The sequence below is a fragment of the Dendrobates tinctorius genome, unplaced genomic scaffold (assembly GCF_039654945.1).
Source record: "Dendrobates tinctorius isolate UK_male_01 unplaced genomic scaffold, ASM3965494v1 ptg000095l, whole genome shotgun sequence".
Lineage (NCBI taxonomy): Eukaryota > Metazoa > Chordata > Amphibia > Anura > Dendrobatidae > Dendrobates > Dendrobates tinctorius.
In genome coordinates, this window is record NW_027361763.1 from 18,025,267 (window position 1) to 18,041,485 (window position 16,219).

Below are 16,219 nucleotides of genomic sequence, written 5' to 3' on the forward strand. Positions count from 1 at the left end.
CTGCAAATACTGATATTTTACTGTGTAAGCCATCCACTAGATCATTAATAAATATATTAAATAGTAGGGGGCCCAATACAGAACCCTGTGGTCCCCCACTAGTAACCCTGGCCCAATCTGAGGATGCCCCATTAATAACCACTCTTTGTTTTCTATCACTAAGCCAGCTACCTACCCATCTACACACATTTTCCCCTAGCCCAAGCTTTCTCATCTTACTTACCAATCTTTTATGTGGGACAGTGTCAAATGCTTTAGAGAAGTCGAGATAAATGACATCCAATGATTCTCCTTGGTCCATTTGAGAGCTTACATCCTCATAGAAGCTGATCAGGTTAGTTTGACAGGAGCGATCCTTCCTAAATCCATGTTGATAAGGAGTTAAACATTTATTAACATTGAGATATTCCATAATGGTATTCCTCAGAAACCCTTCAAAAATTTTACCCACAACAGATGTTAAGCTTACCGGCCTATAGTTTCCAGGTTCCCTTTTACACCCCTTTTTGAATATTGGTACCACACTTGCTTGCCGCCAATCAAAAGGAACAGACCCTGTTTCTATAGAGTCTTTAAATATAAGGAATAGAGGCCTGTCTATCACATTACTTAACTCCCTTAATACCCGAGGGTGAATGCCATCAGGGCCTGGTGATTTGTCCATTTTAATCTTTCTAAGGCGGTTCTGCACTTCTTCCTGGGTTAGGCAGGTAATACTTTATGGGGAGTTTACATTATCACTCTGCATTTCCCCTGGCAAATCCTTTTCCTGTGTGAACACTGTTGAGAAAAAAGTATTTAAAACATTTGCTTTTCCCACATTGCTCTCTATGATTTCACCCTCATTGCTCTTTAAAGGGCCGACACCATCAATTTTAATCTATTTACTGTTTGTATAATTATAGAATAGTTGGGGGTTTGTTTTACTTTCCTTAGCAATGAGTCTCTCACTTTCCACTTTTGCTAAATGTATTTGTTTCTTACACATTTTATTTTTTTCTCTATAACGTTTTAATGCTTCTTCATTGCCTTCTTGTTTTAGCTTCCTAAATGCCTTGTTCTTGTTATTTATTGCCCTTTTTACATCCTTATTTAGCCACATTGGTGTTCTCCTGTTCCTAGCCCTTTTATTTCTGTACGGTATGGCTAGCTCGCAGTGGGGGTGTAAAACTGATTTAAATATTTCCCATTTATTTTCTGTGCTCCTATTTTTGAGGACATTGTCCCAATCAATTCGGCGAAGGTCGTCTCTAAGCTGATCAAACTTTGCTTTCCTGAAATTCAGCGTTTTCGTTACCCCCTTCCAGGGCACCTTACTGAAGGACAAGTGGAGTTGTGTTATATTGTGGTCACTGTTCCCTCGGTGCCCATCCACTCGGACTTCTGTTATTCTATCTGGCCTGTGGCTTAACATTAAAATTAAGTCCAGCAGGGCTGGATGTTCCCCATTATTTGGGCCATGTTGTTGTGAGGTAACTGTCTGATGGACGTCGTCTCGTTTGCATGAGGCGCGCACTCGCGGCAGCTCGGAGGGCGCAGCGCTCTGTACCATCACTCGCAGACCTCGGCTAATAAAACGAGCCTTGTCGCCTGTAGTGACCAATCAGAGCTCAGCTTTCATTTTTTAAACCGCTGTGGTAAAATGAAAACTGCACCCTGATTGGTTGCAACAAAGACAGTTTTCTTTCAGTTTTATCATTGCACCATTGAAAACTGGTATTAAATGTCTTCTGCTAAACATCCCCCTCCCCATAGACATTAGACCGCCGGGAGGAAGAGGGCGCCGCACTTCTTTTTTGTTTTGGCTTCTCTCTATGTTGTGGGATGCGTGCGCGCTCTCGCCGTTGTCAGGCCTGAGGCGCATGCGCACACTCCCCCGGCCTGAGGCAGCGGTGACGCGCGCTGCAGTCGGGGACGCGCCTGGAGGCAGGCAGACAGAGGTCGGTGAGAAGGAGACGCGAGGTAACGGGCACATGCCGCGCTGTGTGCACCGGGAGGACACGGCGTGATCTGCAGCCATACACGGCGCCATCATGTCCCAGAGGAGACGCAGCCGCTACCAGAGCTGCCGCCCTGCTGCCAGGTACGTGCCAGCCTCATAGCCTGGGTGTGACAGCCATTGTGTATGGAGAGGAGGTAGCAGGCCCCGGGCACCACAGCTCCCAGCATGCCAGGCCTGGTCGTCATAACCTAGAAACGGAATAAAACGGCGACTCGTCCGGATTGTGGCACGTTACGGCGATGGCGACCCCGTATTTCACTACGTCGGTTTCCATGGTAACACATTGCCCTGCGCTGCTACACTGTGACGGAAACGCGAGACGACGGGAAGGGATTCCTGGTTGTCAGGAGGTTTGTGGTGACGGTTTGTTGTCGGACTCTGCCGCGTTGCTATGGCGATGTCGCTGCCGCCTGTCAGTCTCCGCGGGGTCGGATGGCGTCCTGCTTTCATTCGCTGCCATAGAGAGGGGTCCTCATCTCACATAGGACCCCCGCCTGCTGTCACTGAGTGAGGACACAACTATTTACACCCCGAGGCTAAAATCCCTGCACAGACCTGACGCGTGTACCCGCTGCATGCATTCCTTCATAGAGAAAAGTATGTGCCCCCTACAGCCATAGATATGACTATGGCGTCGCTCCATCACTGCACAGAACACGTCTTCTCCAGAGCCCAGCGATGGCGGCTTTACACCACTCCATCCGACGCTCGGCCTTGTGCTTGGTGGTGTACGGCTGCATGCAGCTGCTTGGCCATGAAGCTCCCGGCGGGGCGCAGGGTTTATACCAGAGGAGGTCTGGACTCTGCAGTTCTGGGGGCAGCAGAGCGGTGGAGACTTTTCTGCCCTCTGCTCCTCAGCACTTGGCCCCCTGCTCTGTAACCTTACGGGGTCTCAACTTCGTGAGGTTCATTCCACTTCTCAGTAATATCACTCTCAGGTGTCCAGTGCGAGTCTCTCGCCTCTATCGCTGGCACTCGGGACCGGAGCGATCAGCTGTATAGAAAGACATGCAGCCCACACTCCGATCCCGAGTGTCAGGTATTGAGGCGAGAGACTCGCACTGCACTCACGTGTGACCCCGGCCAAAGAACCGGAATAGTAAGTCACAGATCGCTTCACTATAGGATTTATGGAAATACATAACTTGGGATTTCGGTGGGACCGGCCGACCATCTGATGTATATGGGGCCACCAACTCTCCCCTGACAGATGATGTCGGAAAATATACAGACAGTTGTAATTTTAGCGTCAGATCCTGGTATTTCCAAGAGAAATGAGCCACTGCTAGAGGTGCCCGGCAGCGTCTCACTCCTCTCTCCCCATTGAAAATGCATGAATGCTTGGGTGAGCACTTATGTTTATGGGGATTCAGGAGAAATTCTGTTCACACCATGATAGAATCTGGTCTGAAACCCAAAGCTTCTGATGATTGCTACGGATCAGCATATGAGCCACCACCGGTGGTGGTCCACCACGGATACAGCTTCAGAAAATGGCAGCTGAGGCGATTTGAGCTGGCTTAGGGTGTACCGCTAAGCTCTATGACAGTGAGATTCTGCGGGTAACAGTGTAGCTCAGAGCTGTCCTCCAGGTGACGGTGTAGCTCAGAGCTGTCCTCCAGGTGACGGTGTAGCTCAGAGCTGTCCTCCCGGTGACGCTGTAGCTCAGAGCTGTCCTCCAGGTGACGCTGTAGCTCAGAGCTGTCCTCCAGGTGACGCTGCAGCTCAGAGCTGTCCTCCAGGTGAATCTGTAGCTCAGAGCTGTTCTCCAGGTGACGCTGTAGCGCAGAGCTGTCCTCCCGGTGATGGTGTAGCGCAGAGCTGTCCTCCAGGTGACGCTGTAGCGCAGAGCTGTCCTCCAGGTGACGCTGTAGCGCAGAGCTGTCCTCCAGGTGACGCTGTAGCGCAGAGCTGTCCTCCAGGTGACGCTGTAGCGCAGAGCTGTCCTCCAGGTGACGCTGTAGCGCAGAGCTGTCCTCCAGGTGACGCTGTAGCGCAGAGCTGTCCTCCAGGTGACGCTGTAGCGCAGAGCTGTCCTCCCGGTGACGGGGTAGCTCAGAGCTGTCCTCCCGGTGACGGGGTAGCTCAGAGCTGTCCTCCCGGTGACGGGGTAGCTCAGAGCTGTCCTCCCGGTGACGGGGTAGCTCAGAGCTGTCCTCCCGGTGACGGGGTAGCTCAGAGCTGTCCTCCCGGTGGCGGGGTAGCGCAGAGCTGTCCTCCCGGTGGCGGGGTAGCTCAGAGCTGTCCTCCCGGTGACGCTGTAGCGCAGAGCTGTCCTCCCGGTGGCGGTGTAGCGCAGAGCTGTCCTCCCGGTGACGGGGTAGCTCAGAGCTGTCCTCCCGGTGACGGGGTAGCTCAGAGCTGTCCTCCCGGTGACGGGGTAGCTCAGAGCTGTCCTCCCGGTGACGGGGTAGCTCAGAGCTGTCCTCCCGGTGGCGGGGTAGCGCAGAGCTGTCCTCCCGGTGGCGGGGTAGCGCAGAGCTGTCCTCCCGGTGGCGGGGTAGCGCAGAGCTGTCCTCCCGGTGGCGGGGTAGCTCAGAGCTGTCCTCCCGGTGACGGGGTAGCTCAGAGCTGTCCTCCCGGTGACGGGGTAGCTCAGAGCTGTCCTCCCGGTGACGGGGTAGCGCAGAGCTGTCCTCCCGGTGACGGTGTAGCCACACCATCACATACAGGAAGCCCTGAGCTACACCGTCTACTACAAATCAGCCATACAGCCCCGAGCTACATTGTCACTTACAGTGCAGTCATGGGGTCATTCCATGGTAACTTACTTTACAACACAGTTAGTACCTTGCGTTACAATAAGTTTACTTCTCATAGGAAGTAATGGTATTGTAACGTAAGTTGCCATCAGCTTTGTAACGTAAGTTACTGCATTGTGTTGTAACGTAAGTTACCAAGTAATAACACTGTATTTTGTTTTTAATTTGTATTTTTGAAAAATCAAACTGTGTTGAAATCTGTTGAGAATAGTTTAATGTACAATATACATTCACTCATTTTTGTGCCTGCCTTCAAAGAACAATCTGTAGCCATTATTAACTCAGTTTTTGTCTTGTGAATGTAAAGCAAGTTTTCATGGAATGACCCCATACCTAAGCTTCGTCACCTACAGGATAATCAGACACTGAGCTACATCATCACCTAAAGGGCTAAAAAGGAAGCACACTGTAGCGCCAAACCATGCAAACATGAAAAATGAATAATGAATTGCATTAGAAGTATGAAAAATTGAGAAAGTTTAGCACATAAAATGGCCAAGTTATGTGCACCTGGAAGCCAGTGTTAAGGCATTTCTCGTTTTCCAGGTCTCTATTCTATGCCAATCCTCACTAAGACTGTAGTCTCCATCTGAATGGGAGCCTATGAATAATCCTCTGTTAGGACTGAAGTCTATATCTCTGTGGAGGGGAAATGGCCCTAGTTTGATTAATGCAGTAATGCAATTCATTATTCATTGTTCATGTTTGCATGGTTTGGCGCTACAGCGTGCTTCCTTTTTTGCTTGAATGTATATGAGTTGGTGACTCTAGGTTAAGCATCTGTTCACACTATGCTTGGATGTGATGGTCAGTTTTTGAAATTTTTATCACCTAAAGGGCTGTCAAAGAGCGCTGAACTACGCCATCATCTACAGGATAGTCGTAGAGCCCTGAGCTACCTGTATGTGATGGTATGGCTCAGGGTTCAATGACTGCCTGTATGTGACAGTGTGGATCAGTGCTCTGACTGTCTTGTATGTGACTTTGTAGTTTATTGTTCTATAGGTGACAATGTAGCTTGGGGCTGTATGACTATCCTGTAGGTGACGGTGTAGCTTAGGATTCGAAGACTTCCTGTAGGTGACGGTGTAGCTCAGGACTTTATGACTATCCTGTAGGTGACGGTGTAGCTTAGGGTTCGAAGACTTCCTGTAGGTGACGGTGTAGCTTACGTTTCTCTATAATTGCTGTAGGTGACGGTGTACAGTCATGGCCAAAAGTTTTGAGAACGACACAAATATTATATTTTCACATGATCTGCTGGCCTCTGGTTTTTATGTGTGTTTGTCAGATGTTTTTATCACATACAGGAATATAATTGCAATCATATTATGAGTAACAAAAGGTTATATTGACAGTTAGAATGAGTTAATGCAGCAAGTCAATATTTGCAGTGTTGACCCTTCTTCTTCAGGACCTCAGCAATTCTCCCTGGCATGCTCTCAATCAACTTCTGGATCAAATCCTGACTGATAGCAGTCCATTCTTGCAAAATCAATGCTTTTATTTTGTCTGAATTTGAAGGTTTTTGTTTGTCCACCCGTCTCTTGATGATTGACCACAAGTTCTCAATGGGATTAAGATCTGGGGAGTTTCCAGGCCATGGTCCCAAAATCTCTATGTTTTGTTCCCTGAGCCATTTAGTTATCACCTTTGCTTTATGGCAAGGTGCTCCATCATGTTGAAAAAGGCATTGTTGATCGCCAAACTGCTCTTGGACGGTTGGGAGAAGTTGCTCTTGGAGGACATTCTGGTACCATTCTTTATTCATGGCTGTGTTTTTAGGCAAGACTGAGAGAGAGCCCATTCCCTTGGCTGAGAAGCAACCCCACACATGAATGGTTTCAGGATGCTTGACAGTTGGCATGAGACAAGACTGGTGGTAGCGCTCACCTGGTCTTCTCCAAATAAGCCGTTTTCCAGATGTCCCAAACAATCGAAAAGGGGATTCATCAGAGAAAATGTCTTTACCCCAGTCCTCAGCAGTCCACTCCCTGTACCTCTTGCAGAATATCAGTCTGTCCATGACGTTTTTCCTGGAGAGAAGTGGCTTCTTTGCTGCCCTCCTTGAGACCAGGCCTTGCTCCAAGAGTCTCCGCCTCACAGTGCGTGCAGATGCACTCACACCTGCCTGCTGCCATTCCTGAGCAAGCTCTGCACTGCTGGTAGCCCGATCCCGCAGCTGAAACTCTTTTAAGAGACGGTCCTGGCGCTTGCTGGTCTTTCTTGGGCGCCCTGGAGCCTTTTTGGCAACAAGGGAACCTCTCTCCTTGAAGTTCTTGATGATACGATAGATTGTTAACTGAGGTGCAATCTTTCTAGCTGCGATACTCTTCCCTGTTAGGCCATTTTTGTGCAGTGCAATGATGACTGCACGTGTTTCTTTAGAGATAACCATGGTTAACAGAAGAGAAACAATGATGCCAAGCACCAGCCTCCTTTTAAAGTGTCCAGTGGTGTCATTCTTACTTAATCATGACAGATTGATCTCCAGCCCTGTCCTCATCAACACCCACACCTGTGTTAATGGAGCAATCACTGAAACGATGTTAGCTGGTCCTTTTAAGGCAGGGCTGCAATGATGTTGAAATGTGTTTTGGGGGGATAAAGTTAATTTTTTAGGCAAATATTGACTTTGCAAGTAATTGCTGTTAAGCTGATCACTCTTTATAACATTCTGGAGTATATGCAAATTGCCATTAGAAAAAATGAAGCAGTAGACTTTGTAAAAATTAATATTTGTGTCATTCTCAAAACTTTTGGCCATGACTGTAGCTCAGGGCTCTATGGCAGTACGGTAGGTGACGGTGTGGCTCAGGGCACTGACTTCTTGTAGGTGGTGGTGTAGCTCAGGGCTCTATGGCAGTGCGGTAGATGACGGTGTAGCTTACGGCTTGACTTTCTGTAGGTGACGGTGTAGCTCAGGACTCTATGGCAGTGCGGTAGGTGGCTGTGTGGCTCAGGGCATTGACTTCCTGTAGGTGGTGGTGTAGCTCAGGGCTCTATGGCAGTACGGTAGGTGACGGTGTGGCTCAAGGCTTTATGGCCGTACGGTAGGTAACGATGTGGCTCAGGGCACTTTCCCCATTGAGTTGCATTACCGGCGGATCTTGACGGATGGCCATCTGTTGGATCCTTTTTTTGCAGATCTGCCAAATTTTTGCCGTCCACTGAGATCATCGAACAGAGCCTGTAACTTTTTTTGCCCTGCGGATCCGCATTTTCCCTTTTTAACCCTGAATCTTGTCTGGCTGCTGGAAGAAAATTCTCGCTCTCTCGAGCTCTGGGTCTCTGACTGTCCTTCTGTGTATAGTTGATGGTGGAGCTCGGGTCTCTCTGACTGTCCTTCTCTGTATAGATGGTGGAGCTCGGGTCTCTCTGACTGTCCTTCTCTGTATAGTTGATGGTGGAGCTCGGGTCTCATAGTTGATGGTGGAGCTCGGGTCTCTATGCCTGTTCTTCTCTGTATAGTTGATGGTGGAGCTTGGGTCTCTATGCCTGTCCTTCTCTGTATAGTTGATGCAGGAGCTTGGGTCTCTATGACTCTTCTTCTCTGTATAGTTGATGGTGGAGCTCGGGTCTCTCTGACTGTCCTTGTCTGTATAGTTGATGGTGGAGCTCGGGTCTCATAGTTGATGGTGGAGCTCGGGTCTCTATGCCTGTCCTTCTCTGTATAGTTGATGGTGGAGCTCGGGTCTCTATGCCTGTCCTTCTCTGTATAGTTGATGGTGGAGCTCGGGTCTCTATGCCTGTCCTTCTCTGTATAGTTGATGGAGGAGCTTGGGTCTCTTTGACTCTTCTTCTCTGTATAGTTGATGGTGGAGCTCGGGTCTCTATGACTGTTCTCTGTATAGTTGATGGTGGGGCTCGGGTCTCTATGACTGTCCTCTGTATAGTTGATGGTGGGGCTCGGGTCTCTATGACTGTCCTCTGTATAGTTGATGGTGGGGCTCGGGTCTCTATGACTGTCCTTCTCTGTATAGTTGATGGTGGAGCTCGGGTCTCTATGCCTGTCCTTCTCTGTATAGTTGATGGTGGAGCTCGGGTCTCTATGCCTGTCCTTCTCTGTATAGTTGATGGTGGAGCTCGGGTCTCTATGCCTGTCCTTCTCTGTATAGTTGATGGTGGAGCTCGGGTCTCTATGACTGTCCTCTGTATAGTTGATGGTGGAGCTCGGGTCTCTATGACTGTCCTTCTCTGTATAGTTGATGGTGGAGCTCGGGTCTCTATGACTGTCCTTCTCTGTATAGTTGATGGTGGAGCTCGGGTCTCTATGACTGTTCTTCTCTGTATAGTTGATGGTGGAGCTCGGGTCTCTATGACTGTCCTCTGTATAGTTGATGGTGGAGCTCGGGTCTCTATGACTGTCCTCTGTATAGTTGATGGTGGAGCTCGGGTCTCTATGACTGTCCTTCTCTGTATAGTTGATGGTGGAGCTCGGGTCTCTGACTGTCCTCTTTATAGTTGATGGTGGAGCTCCAGGTCTCTATGACTGTCCTCTGTATAGTTGATGGTGGAGCTCGGGTCTCTGACTGTCCTTCTCTGTATAGTTGATGGTGGAGCTCGGGTCTCTATGACTGTCCTCTGTATAGTTGATGATGGAGCTCCGGGTCTCTATGACTGTCCTCTATATAGTTGATGGTGGAGCTCGGGTCTCTGACTGTCCTTCTCTGTATAGTTGATGGTGGAGCTCGGGTCTCTATGACTGTCCTTCTCTGTATAGTTGATGGTGGAGCTCGGGTCTCTGACTGTCCTCTTTATAGTTGATGGTGGAGCTCCAGGTCTCTGACTGTCCTCTGTATAGTTGATGGTGGAGCTCGGGTCTCTGACTGTCCTTCTCTGTATAGTTGATGGTGGAGCTCGGGTCTCTATGACTGTCCTCTGTATAGTTGATGGTGGAGCTCGGGTCTCTATGACTGTCCTCTGTATAGTTGATGGTGGAGCTCGGGTCTCTATGACTGTCCTTCTCTGTATAGTTGATGGTGGAGCTCGGGTCTCTATGACTGTCCTTCTCTGTATAGTTGATGGTGGAGCTCGGGTCTCTATGACTGTCCTCTGTATAGTTGATGGTGGAGCTCGGGTCTCTATGACTGTCCTCTGTATAAGTTGATGGAGGAGCTCGGGTCTCTGACTGTCCTTCTCTGTATAGTTGATGGTGGAGCTCGGGTCTCTGACTGTCCTCTGTATAGTTGATGATGGAGCTCCGGGTCTGTGGCTGCTCCTCAGCTTGTTGTGGATGTGAAGCTTAGTTGATAGGGAGGAAGTCATCAATTAATGGGATCTGAGTCCTGGGGAGTGCTCTGCATCTTCCCCTCCCCCGCCTGCTGTCACAGACCCCGGATCATGTCTCAGCTTTTGGTTGGTGTAATGATTTCTCCACCTCCTGTGAATAGGAAGGTCAGAGAGTCGCCATGCTGGCGCTGGGGTTACTGGGGGGATTTCCAGTGATCTCACTCCCACCAATAACAATGGGCTGATTATTCTGTTATTTCCCAGTAATGGGATAAAAGAACTTGGACAGCAGCTATGTGATTGCTTGCAGATGTAGCAGGGGTCAGCTTGTCCTATGGCTTCTGCAGGGGAAATGCAGACTGACATGGCACACACTGAAGTGACTGAGCCTCCTACAAAAAACCATGAGACTCTATGGGATGTAGACCCACAATGCTGTACACTGCCCTACATTGGAGGCGTTCATGCCCACATACCCAAAGACCTCATGCTTGGTCTTACACTAATGGTTGCTGCCTCCTGGTGTAAGCAATCCTCTGTGAGCTAAGCAGTCTGCTAGTCTGTCCTGATCATCTGTCACATTGTTTCTATGATGGTACACTAAGACAATGGTCTGGATTGTTACACCTGGTAAAAGCTCATTATGTGTCACTGCAAAATTGCAAGTGAGCTGCTGTCCATGGGATAGGGCCCGGGGGTGGACCGTTGGGGCTCCTCAGAGCCTGGAATAGGGCACAGCTTTCTGATTGCTCGGGGTCGGACCGTTGGGGCTCCTCAGAGCCTGGGATAAGGCACAGCTTTCTGATTGCCCAGGGTCGGACCGTTGGGGCTCCTCAGAGCCTGGCATGAGGCACAGCTTTCTGATTGCCCAGGGTCGGACCGTTGGGGCTCCTCAGAGCCTTGGATAGGGCACAGCTTTTTGATTGCTCAGGGTCGGACCGTTGGGGCTCCTCAGAGCCTTGGAATAGGGCACAGCTTTTTGATTGCTCAGGGTCGGACCGTTGGGGCTCCTCAGATCCTGGGTTAGGGCACAGCTTTCTGATTTCTCGGGGTCAGACCGTTGGGGCTCCTCAGAGCCTGGAATAGGGCACAGCTTTCTGATTGCTCGGGGTCGGACCGTTGGGGCTCCTCAGAGCCTGGGATAAGGCACAGCTATCTGATTTCTCAGGGTCGGACCGTTGGGGCTCCTCAGAGCCTGGGATAAGGCACAGCTTTCTGATTGCCCAGGGTTGGACCGTTGGGGCTCCTCAGAGCCTTGGATAGGGCACAGCTTTTTGATTGCTCAGGGTCGGACCGTTGGGGCTCCTCAGAGCCTTGGAATAGGGCACAGCTTTTTGATTGCTCAGGGTCGGACCGTTGGGGCTCCTCAGATCCTGGGTTAGGGCACAGCTTTCTGATTGCTCGGGGTCAGACCATTGGGGCTCCTCAGAGCCTGGGATAGGGCACAGCTTTCTGATTGCTCGGGGTCAGACCGTTGGGGCTCCTCAGAGCCTGGGATAGGGCACAGCTTTCTATTTGCTCGGGGTCGGACCGTTGGGGCTCCTCAGAGCCTGGGAGAGGGCACAACTTTCTGATTGCCCAGGGTCGGACCGTTGGGGCTCCTCAGAGCCTGGGATAGGGCACAGCTTTCTGATTGCTCGGGGTCGGACCGTTGGGGCTCCTCAGAGCCTGGGATAGGGCACTGCTTTCTGATTGCTCTTGGTCAGACCGTTGGGGCTCCTCAGAGCCTGGGATAGGGCACAGCTTTCTGATTGCCCGGGGTCGGACCGTTGGGGCTCCTCAGAGCCTGGGATAGGGCGCAGCTTTCTGATTGCCCAGGGTCGGACCGTTGGGGCTCCTCAGAGCCTGGGATAGGGCACAGCTTTCTGATTGCTCGGGGTCGGACCGTTGGGGCTCCTCAGAGCCTGGGATAGGGCACTGCTTTCTGATTGCTCTTGGTCAGACCGTTGGGGCTCCTCAGAGCCTGGGATAGGGCACAGCTTTCTGATTGCCCGGGGTCGGACCGTTGGGGCTCCTCAGAGCCTGGGATAGGGCGCAGCTTTCTGATTGCCCGGGGTCGGACCGTTGGGGCTCCTCAGAGCCTGGGATAGGGTACAGCTTTCTGATTGCCCGGGGTCGGACCATTAGGGCTCCTCAGAGCCTGGGATAGGGCACAGCTTTCTGATTGCTCGGGGTCGGACCGTTGGGGCTCCTCAGAGCCTGGGATAGGGCACAGCTTTCTGATTGCCCGGGGTCGGACCGTTGGGGCTCCTCAGAGCCTGGGATAGGGCACAGCTTTCTGATTGCCCGGGGTCGGACCGTTGGGGCTCCTCAGAGCCTGGGATAGGGCACAGCTTTCTGATTGCCCGGGGTCGGACCGTTGGGGCTCCTCAGAGCCTGGGATAGGGCACAGCTTTCTGACTGCTCGGGGTCGGACCGTTGGGGCTCCTCAGAGCCTGGGATAGGGCACTGCTTTCTGATTGCTCGGGGTCGGACCGTTGGGGCTCCTCAGAGCCTGGGATAGGGCACAGCTTACTGATTGCCCGGGGTCGGACCGTTGGGGCTCCTCAGAGCCTGGGATAGGGCACAGCTTTCTGATTGCCCGGGGTCGGACCGTTGGGGCTCCTCAGAGCCTGGGATAGGGCACAGCTTTCTGATTGCCTGGGGTCGGACCGTTGGGGCTCCTCAGAGCCTGGGATAGGGCACAGCTTTCTGATTGCCCGGGGTCGGACCGTTGGGGCTCCTCAGAGCCTGGGATAGAGCACAGCTTTCTGATTGCCCGGGGTCGGACCGTTGGGGCTCCTCAGAGCCTGGGATAGGGCACAGCTTTCTGATTGCTCGGGGTCGGACCGTTGGGGCTCCTCAGAGCCTGGGATAGGGCACAGCTTTCTGATTGCTCGAGGTCGGACCGTTGGGGCTCCTCAGAGCCTGGGATAGGGCACAGCTTTCTGATTGCTCGGGGTCGGACCGTTGGGGCTCCTCAGAGCCTGGGATAGGGCACAGCTTTCTGATTTCTCGGGGTCGGACCGTTGGGGCTCCTCAGAGCCTGGGATAGGGCACAGCTTTCTGATTGCCCGGGGTCGGACCATTGGGGCTCCTCAGATCCTGGGATAGGGCGCAGCTTTCTGATTGCCCGGGGTCGGACCGTTGGGGCTCCTCAGAGCCTGGGATAGGGTACAGCTTTCTGATTGCCCGGGGTCGGACCATTAGGGCTCCTCAGAGCCTGGGATAGGGCACAGCTTTCTGATTGCTCGGGGTCGGACCGTTGGGGCTCCTCAGAGCCTGGGATAGGGCACAGCTTTCTGATTGCCCGGGGTCGGACCGTTGGGGCTCCTCAGAGCCTGGGATAGGGCACAGCTTTCTGATTGCCCGGGGTCGGACCGTTGGGGCTCCTCAGAGCCTGGGATAGGGCACAGCTTTCTGATTGCCCGGGGTCGGACCGTTGGGGCTCCTCAGAGCCTGGGATAGGGCACAGCTTTCTGACTGCTCGGGGTCGGACCGTTGGGGCTCCTCAGAGCCTGGGATAGGGCACTGCTTTCTGATTGCTCGGGGTCGGACCGTTGGGGCTCCTCAGAGCCTGGGATAGGGCACAGCTTACTGATTGCCCGGGGTCGGACCGTTGGGGCTCCTCAGAGCCTGGGATAGGGCACAGCTTTCTGATTGCCCGGGGTCGGACCGTTGGGGCTCCTCAGAGCCTGGGATAGGGCACAGCTTTCTGATTGCCTGGGGTCGGACCGTTGGGGCTCCTCAGAGCCTGGGATAGGGCACAGCTTTCTGATTGCCCGGGGTCGGACCGTTGGGGCTCCTCAGAGCCTGGGATAGAGCACAGCTTTCTGATTGCCCGGGGTCGGACCGTTGGGGCTCCTCAGAGCCTGGGATAGGGCACAGCTTTCTGATTGCTCGGGGTCGGACCGTTGGGGCTCCTCAGAGCCTGGGATAGGGCACAGCTTTCTGATTGCTCGAGGTCGGACCGTTGGGGCTCCTCAGAGCCTGGGATAGGGCACAGCTTTCTGATTGCTCGGGGTCGGACCGTTGGGGCTCCTCAGAGCCTGGGATAGGGCACAGCTTTCTGATTTCTCGGGGTCGGACCGTTGGGGCTCCTCAGAGCCTGGGATAGGGCACAGCTTTCTGATTGCCCGGGGTCGGACCATTGGGGCTCCTCAGAGCCTGGGATAGGGCACAGCTTTCTGATTGCCCGGGGTCGGACCGTTGGAGCTCCTCAGAGCCTGGGATAGGGCACAGCTTTCTGATTGCCCGGGGTCGGACCGTTGGGGCTCCTCAGAGCCTGGGATAGGGCACAGCTTTCTGACTGCTCGGGGTCGGACCGTTGGGGCTCCTCAGAGCCTGGGATAGGGCACAGCTTTCTGACTGCTCGGGGTCGGACCGTTGGGGCTCCTCAGAGCCTGGGATAGGGCACTGCTTTCTGATTGCTCGGGGTCGGACCGTTGGGGCTCCTCAGAGCCTGGGATAGGGCACAGCTTTCTGATTGCCCGGGGTCGGACCGTTGGGGCTCCTCAGAGCCTGGGATAGGGCACAGCTTTCTGATTGCCCGGGATCGGACCGTTGGGGCTCCTCAGAGCCTGGGATAGGGCACAGCTTTCTGATTGCCCGGGGTCGGACCGTTGGGGCTCCTCAGAGCCTGGGATAGGGCACAGCTTTCTGATTGCCCGGGGTCGGACCGTTGGGGCTCCTCAGAGCCTGGGATAGGGCACAGCTTTCTGATTGCTCGGGGTCGGACCGTTGGGGCTCCTCAGAGCCTGGGATAGGGCACAGCTTTCTGATTGCTCGAGGTCGGACCGTTGGGGCTCCTCAGAGCCTGGGATAGGGCACAGCTTTCTGATTGCTCGGGGTCGGACCGTTGGGGCTCCTCAGAGCCTGGGATAGGGCACAGCTTTCTGATTGCTCGGGGTCGGACCGTTGGGGCTCCTCAGAGCCTGGGATAGGGCACAGCTTTCTGATTGCTCGGGGTCGGACCGTTGGGGCTCCTCAGAGCTTGTCTTAGATGGAGCAGAGGTGCCGACTATAGCGGAGCTTTCTGCTTTGCATTCTCCGTCAGTCCCATAGACAATGAGTGAAGCAGAGTTTAGCATTTTTGTGGGAGAGGGGGCTCTGTTGGGCTTCCTAATAATCAGGACCCCATTGGACAAAGGACGACTTATAATTCTGGTAGTAGAAAAAAGTCAGCCAAACCAGGGGATTTCTGTAAGGGTGGCCATATATGTACTGTATGTTATGGTGGGATGCCCTCCTGGTGATAGATGGTGTGCACAGAAGAACTGGGCAGGTGAGATTTTAATATAACAAGGAACTGAAGATTTGGAAAGTTGTCCTCTGACCGATGTATATGTGAGTGACGCCGTCCCTCCACGGTGAGTGGGCAGAGCGCCAGCGAGCTGTTAACCTGCGCTGTAATCCCCCGCACCCTGTCATTACCAGCAGATGATTACAGCAGGTTGTACTATGATCACTGACAGGCGAGTTAATTTCTCTTTTACTTTTATGTCTTCTCATAATTGAGTGTAATTACTTTATAACAAAAGCCAGTGCTCAAAAGTGTGCCGCTCTTAGGCCTGTTTCACACTTCCGTTTTTTCAAATCCGTCAAAATCCGTTGTTTTCCGTAAAAAAACGGATCCGCCATTTTTTTTCAGGATCCGTTTTTTTTGTCCCATAGACTTCCATTACGGTTACCGCGGATCCGTCAAAAAAACGGATCCGTTTTTAAAAAAACGGATCCGTTTGCATCAGTTTCCGTCAAAAAAACGGAAACGGATCCGTTTGGCGGACACAAAAACGGAAGTGTGAAACAGGGGAAAGTATCCTTGCAGCCATTGGTGTGTATATTAAATAGGTGTATACAGTGGGTATGGAAAGTATTCAGAATCCTTTAAATTTTTCACTCCTTGTTTCATTGCAGCCATTTGGTAAATTCAAAAAAAAAAAAGTTCATTTTTTCTCTTTAATGTACACCCTGCACCCCATCCTGACTGAAAAAAACCCAGAAATGTAGAAATTTTGGAAATGTATTAAAACTGAAATATCACATGGTCATAAGTATTCAGCCCCTTTGCTCAGTGTTGAGTAGAAGCACCTTTTGAGCTAGCACAGCCATGAGTCTTCTTGGGAATGATACAAGTTTTTCACCCCTGGATTTGGGGATCCTCGGCCATTCTTCCTTGCAGATCCTCTCCAGTCCCGTCAGGTTGGATGGTGAACGTTGGTGGGCAGCCATTGTCAGGTCTCTC

General features: G+C 52.2%; 1 protein-coding gene across 2 annotated transcripts in view; it reads left to right on the forward strand.

The window, feature by feature from the left end:
- The first annotated feature begins 1,780 nt into the window (after positions 1-1,780).
- DNAAF9 (dynein axonemal assembly factor 9) overlaps positions 1,781-16,219 on the forward strand; it is an 85,569-nt gene continuing 71,130 nt past the window's right edge. The window contains exon 1 of one of the 2 annotated variants that reach the window (XR_012234352.1): positions 1,781-2,083. Coding sequence is in view for 1 of the 2 variants with exons in the window: in XM_073586757.1 (XP_073442858.1) it covers positions 2,034-2,083 (50 nt within the window). In the remaining variant the exon portion in view is untranslated. The remainder of the gene's footprint in view (positions 2,084-16,219) is intronic. The other variant, XM_073586757.1, reaches the window with a different exon arrangement.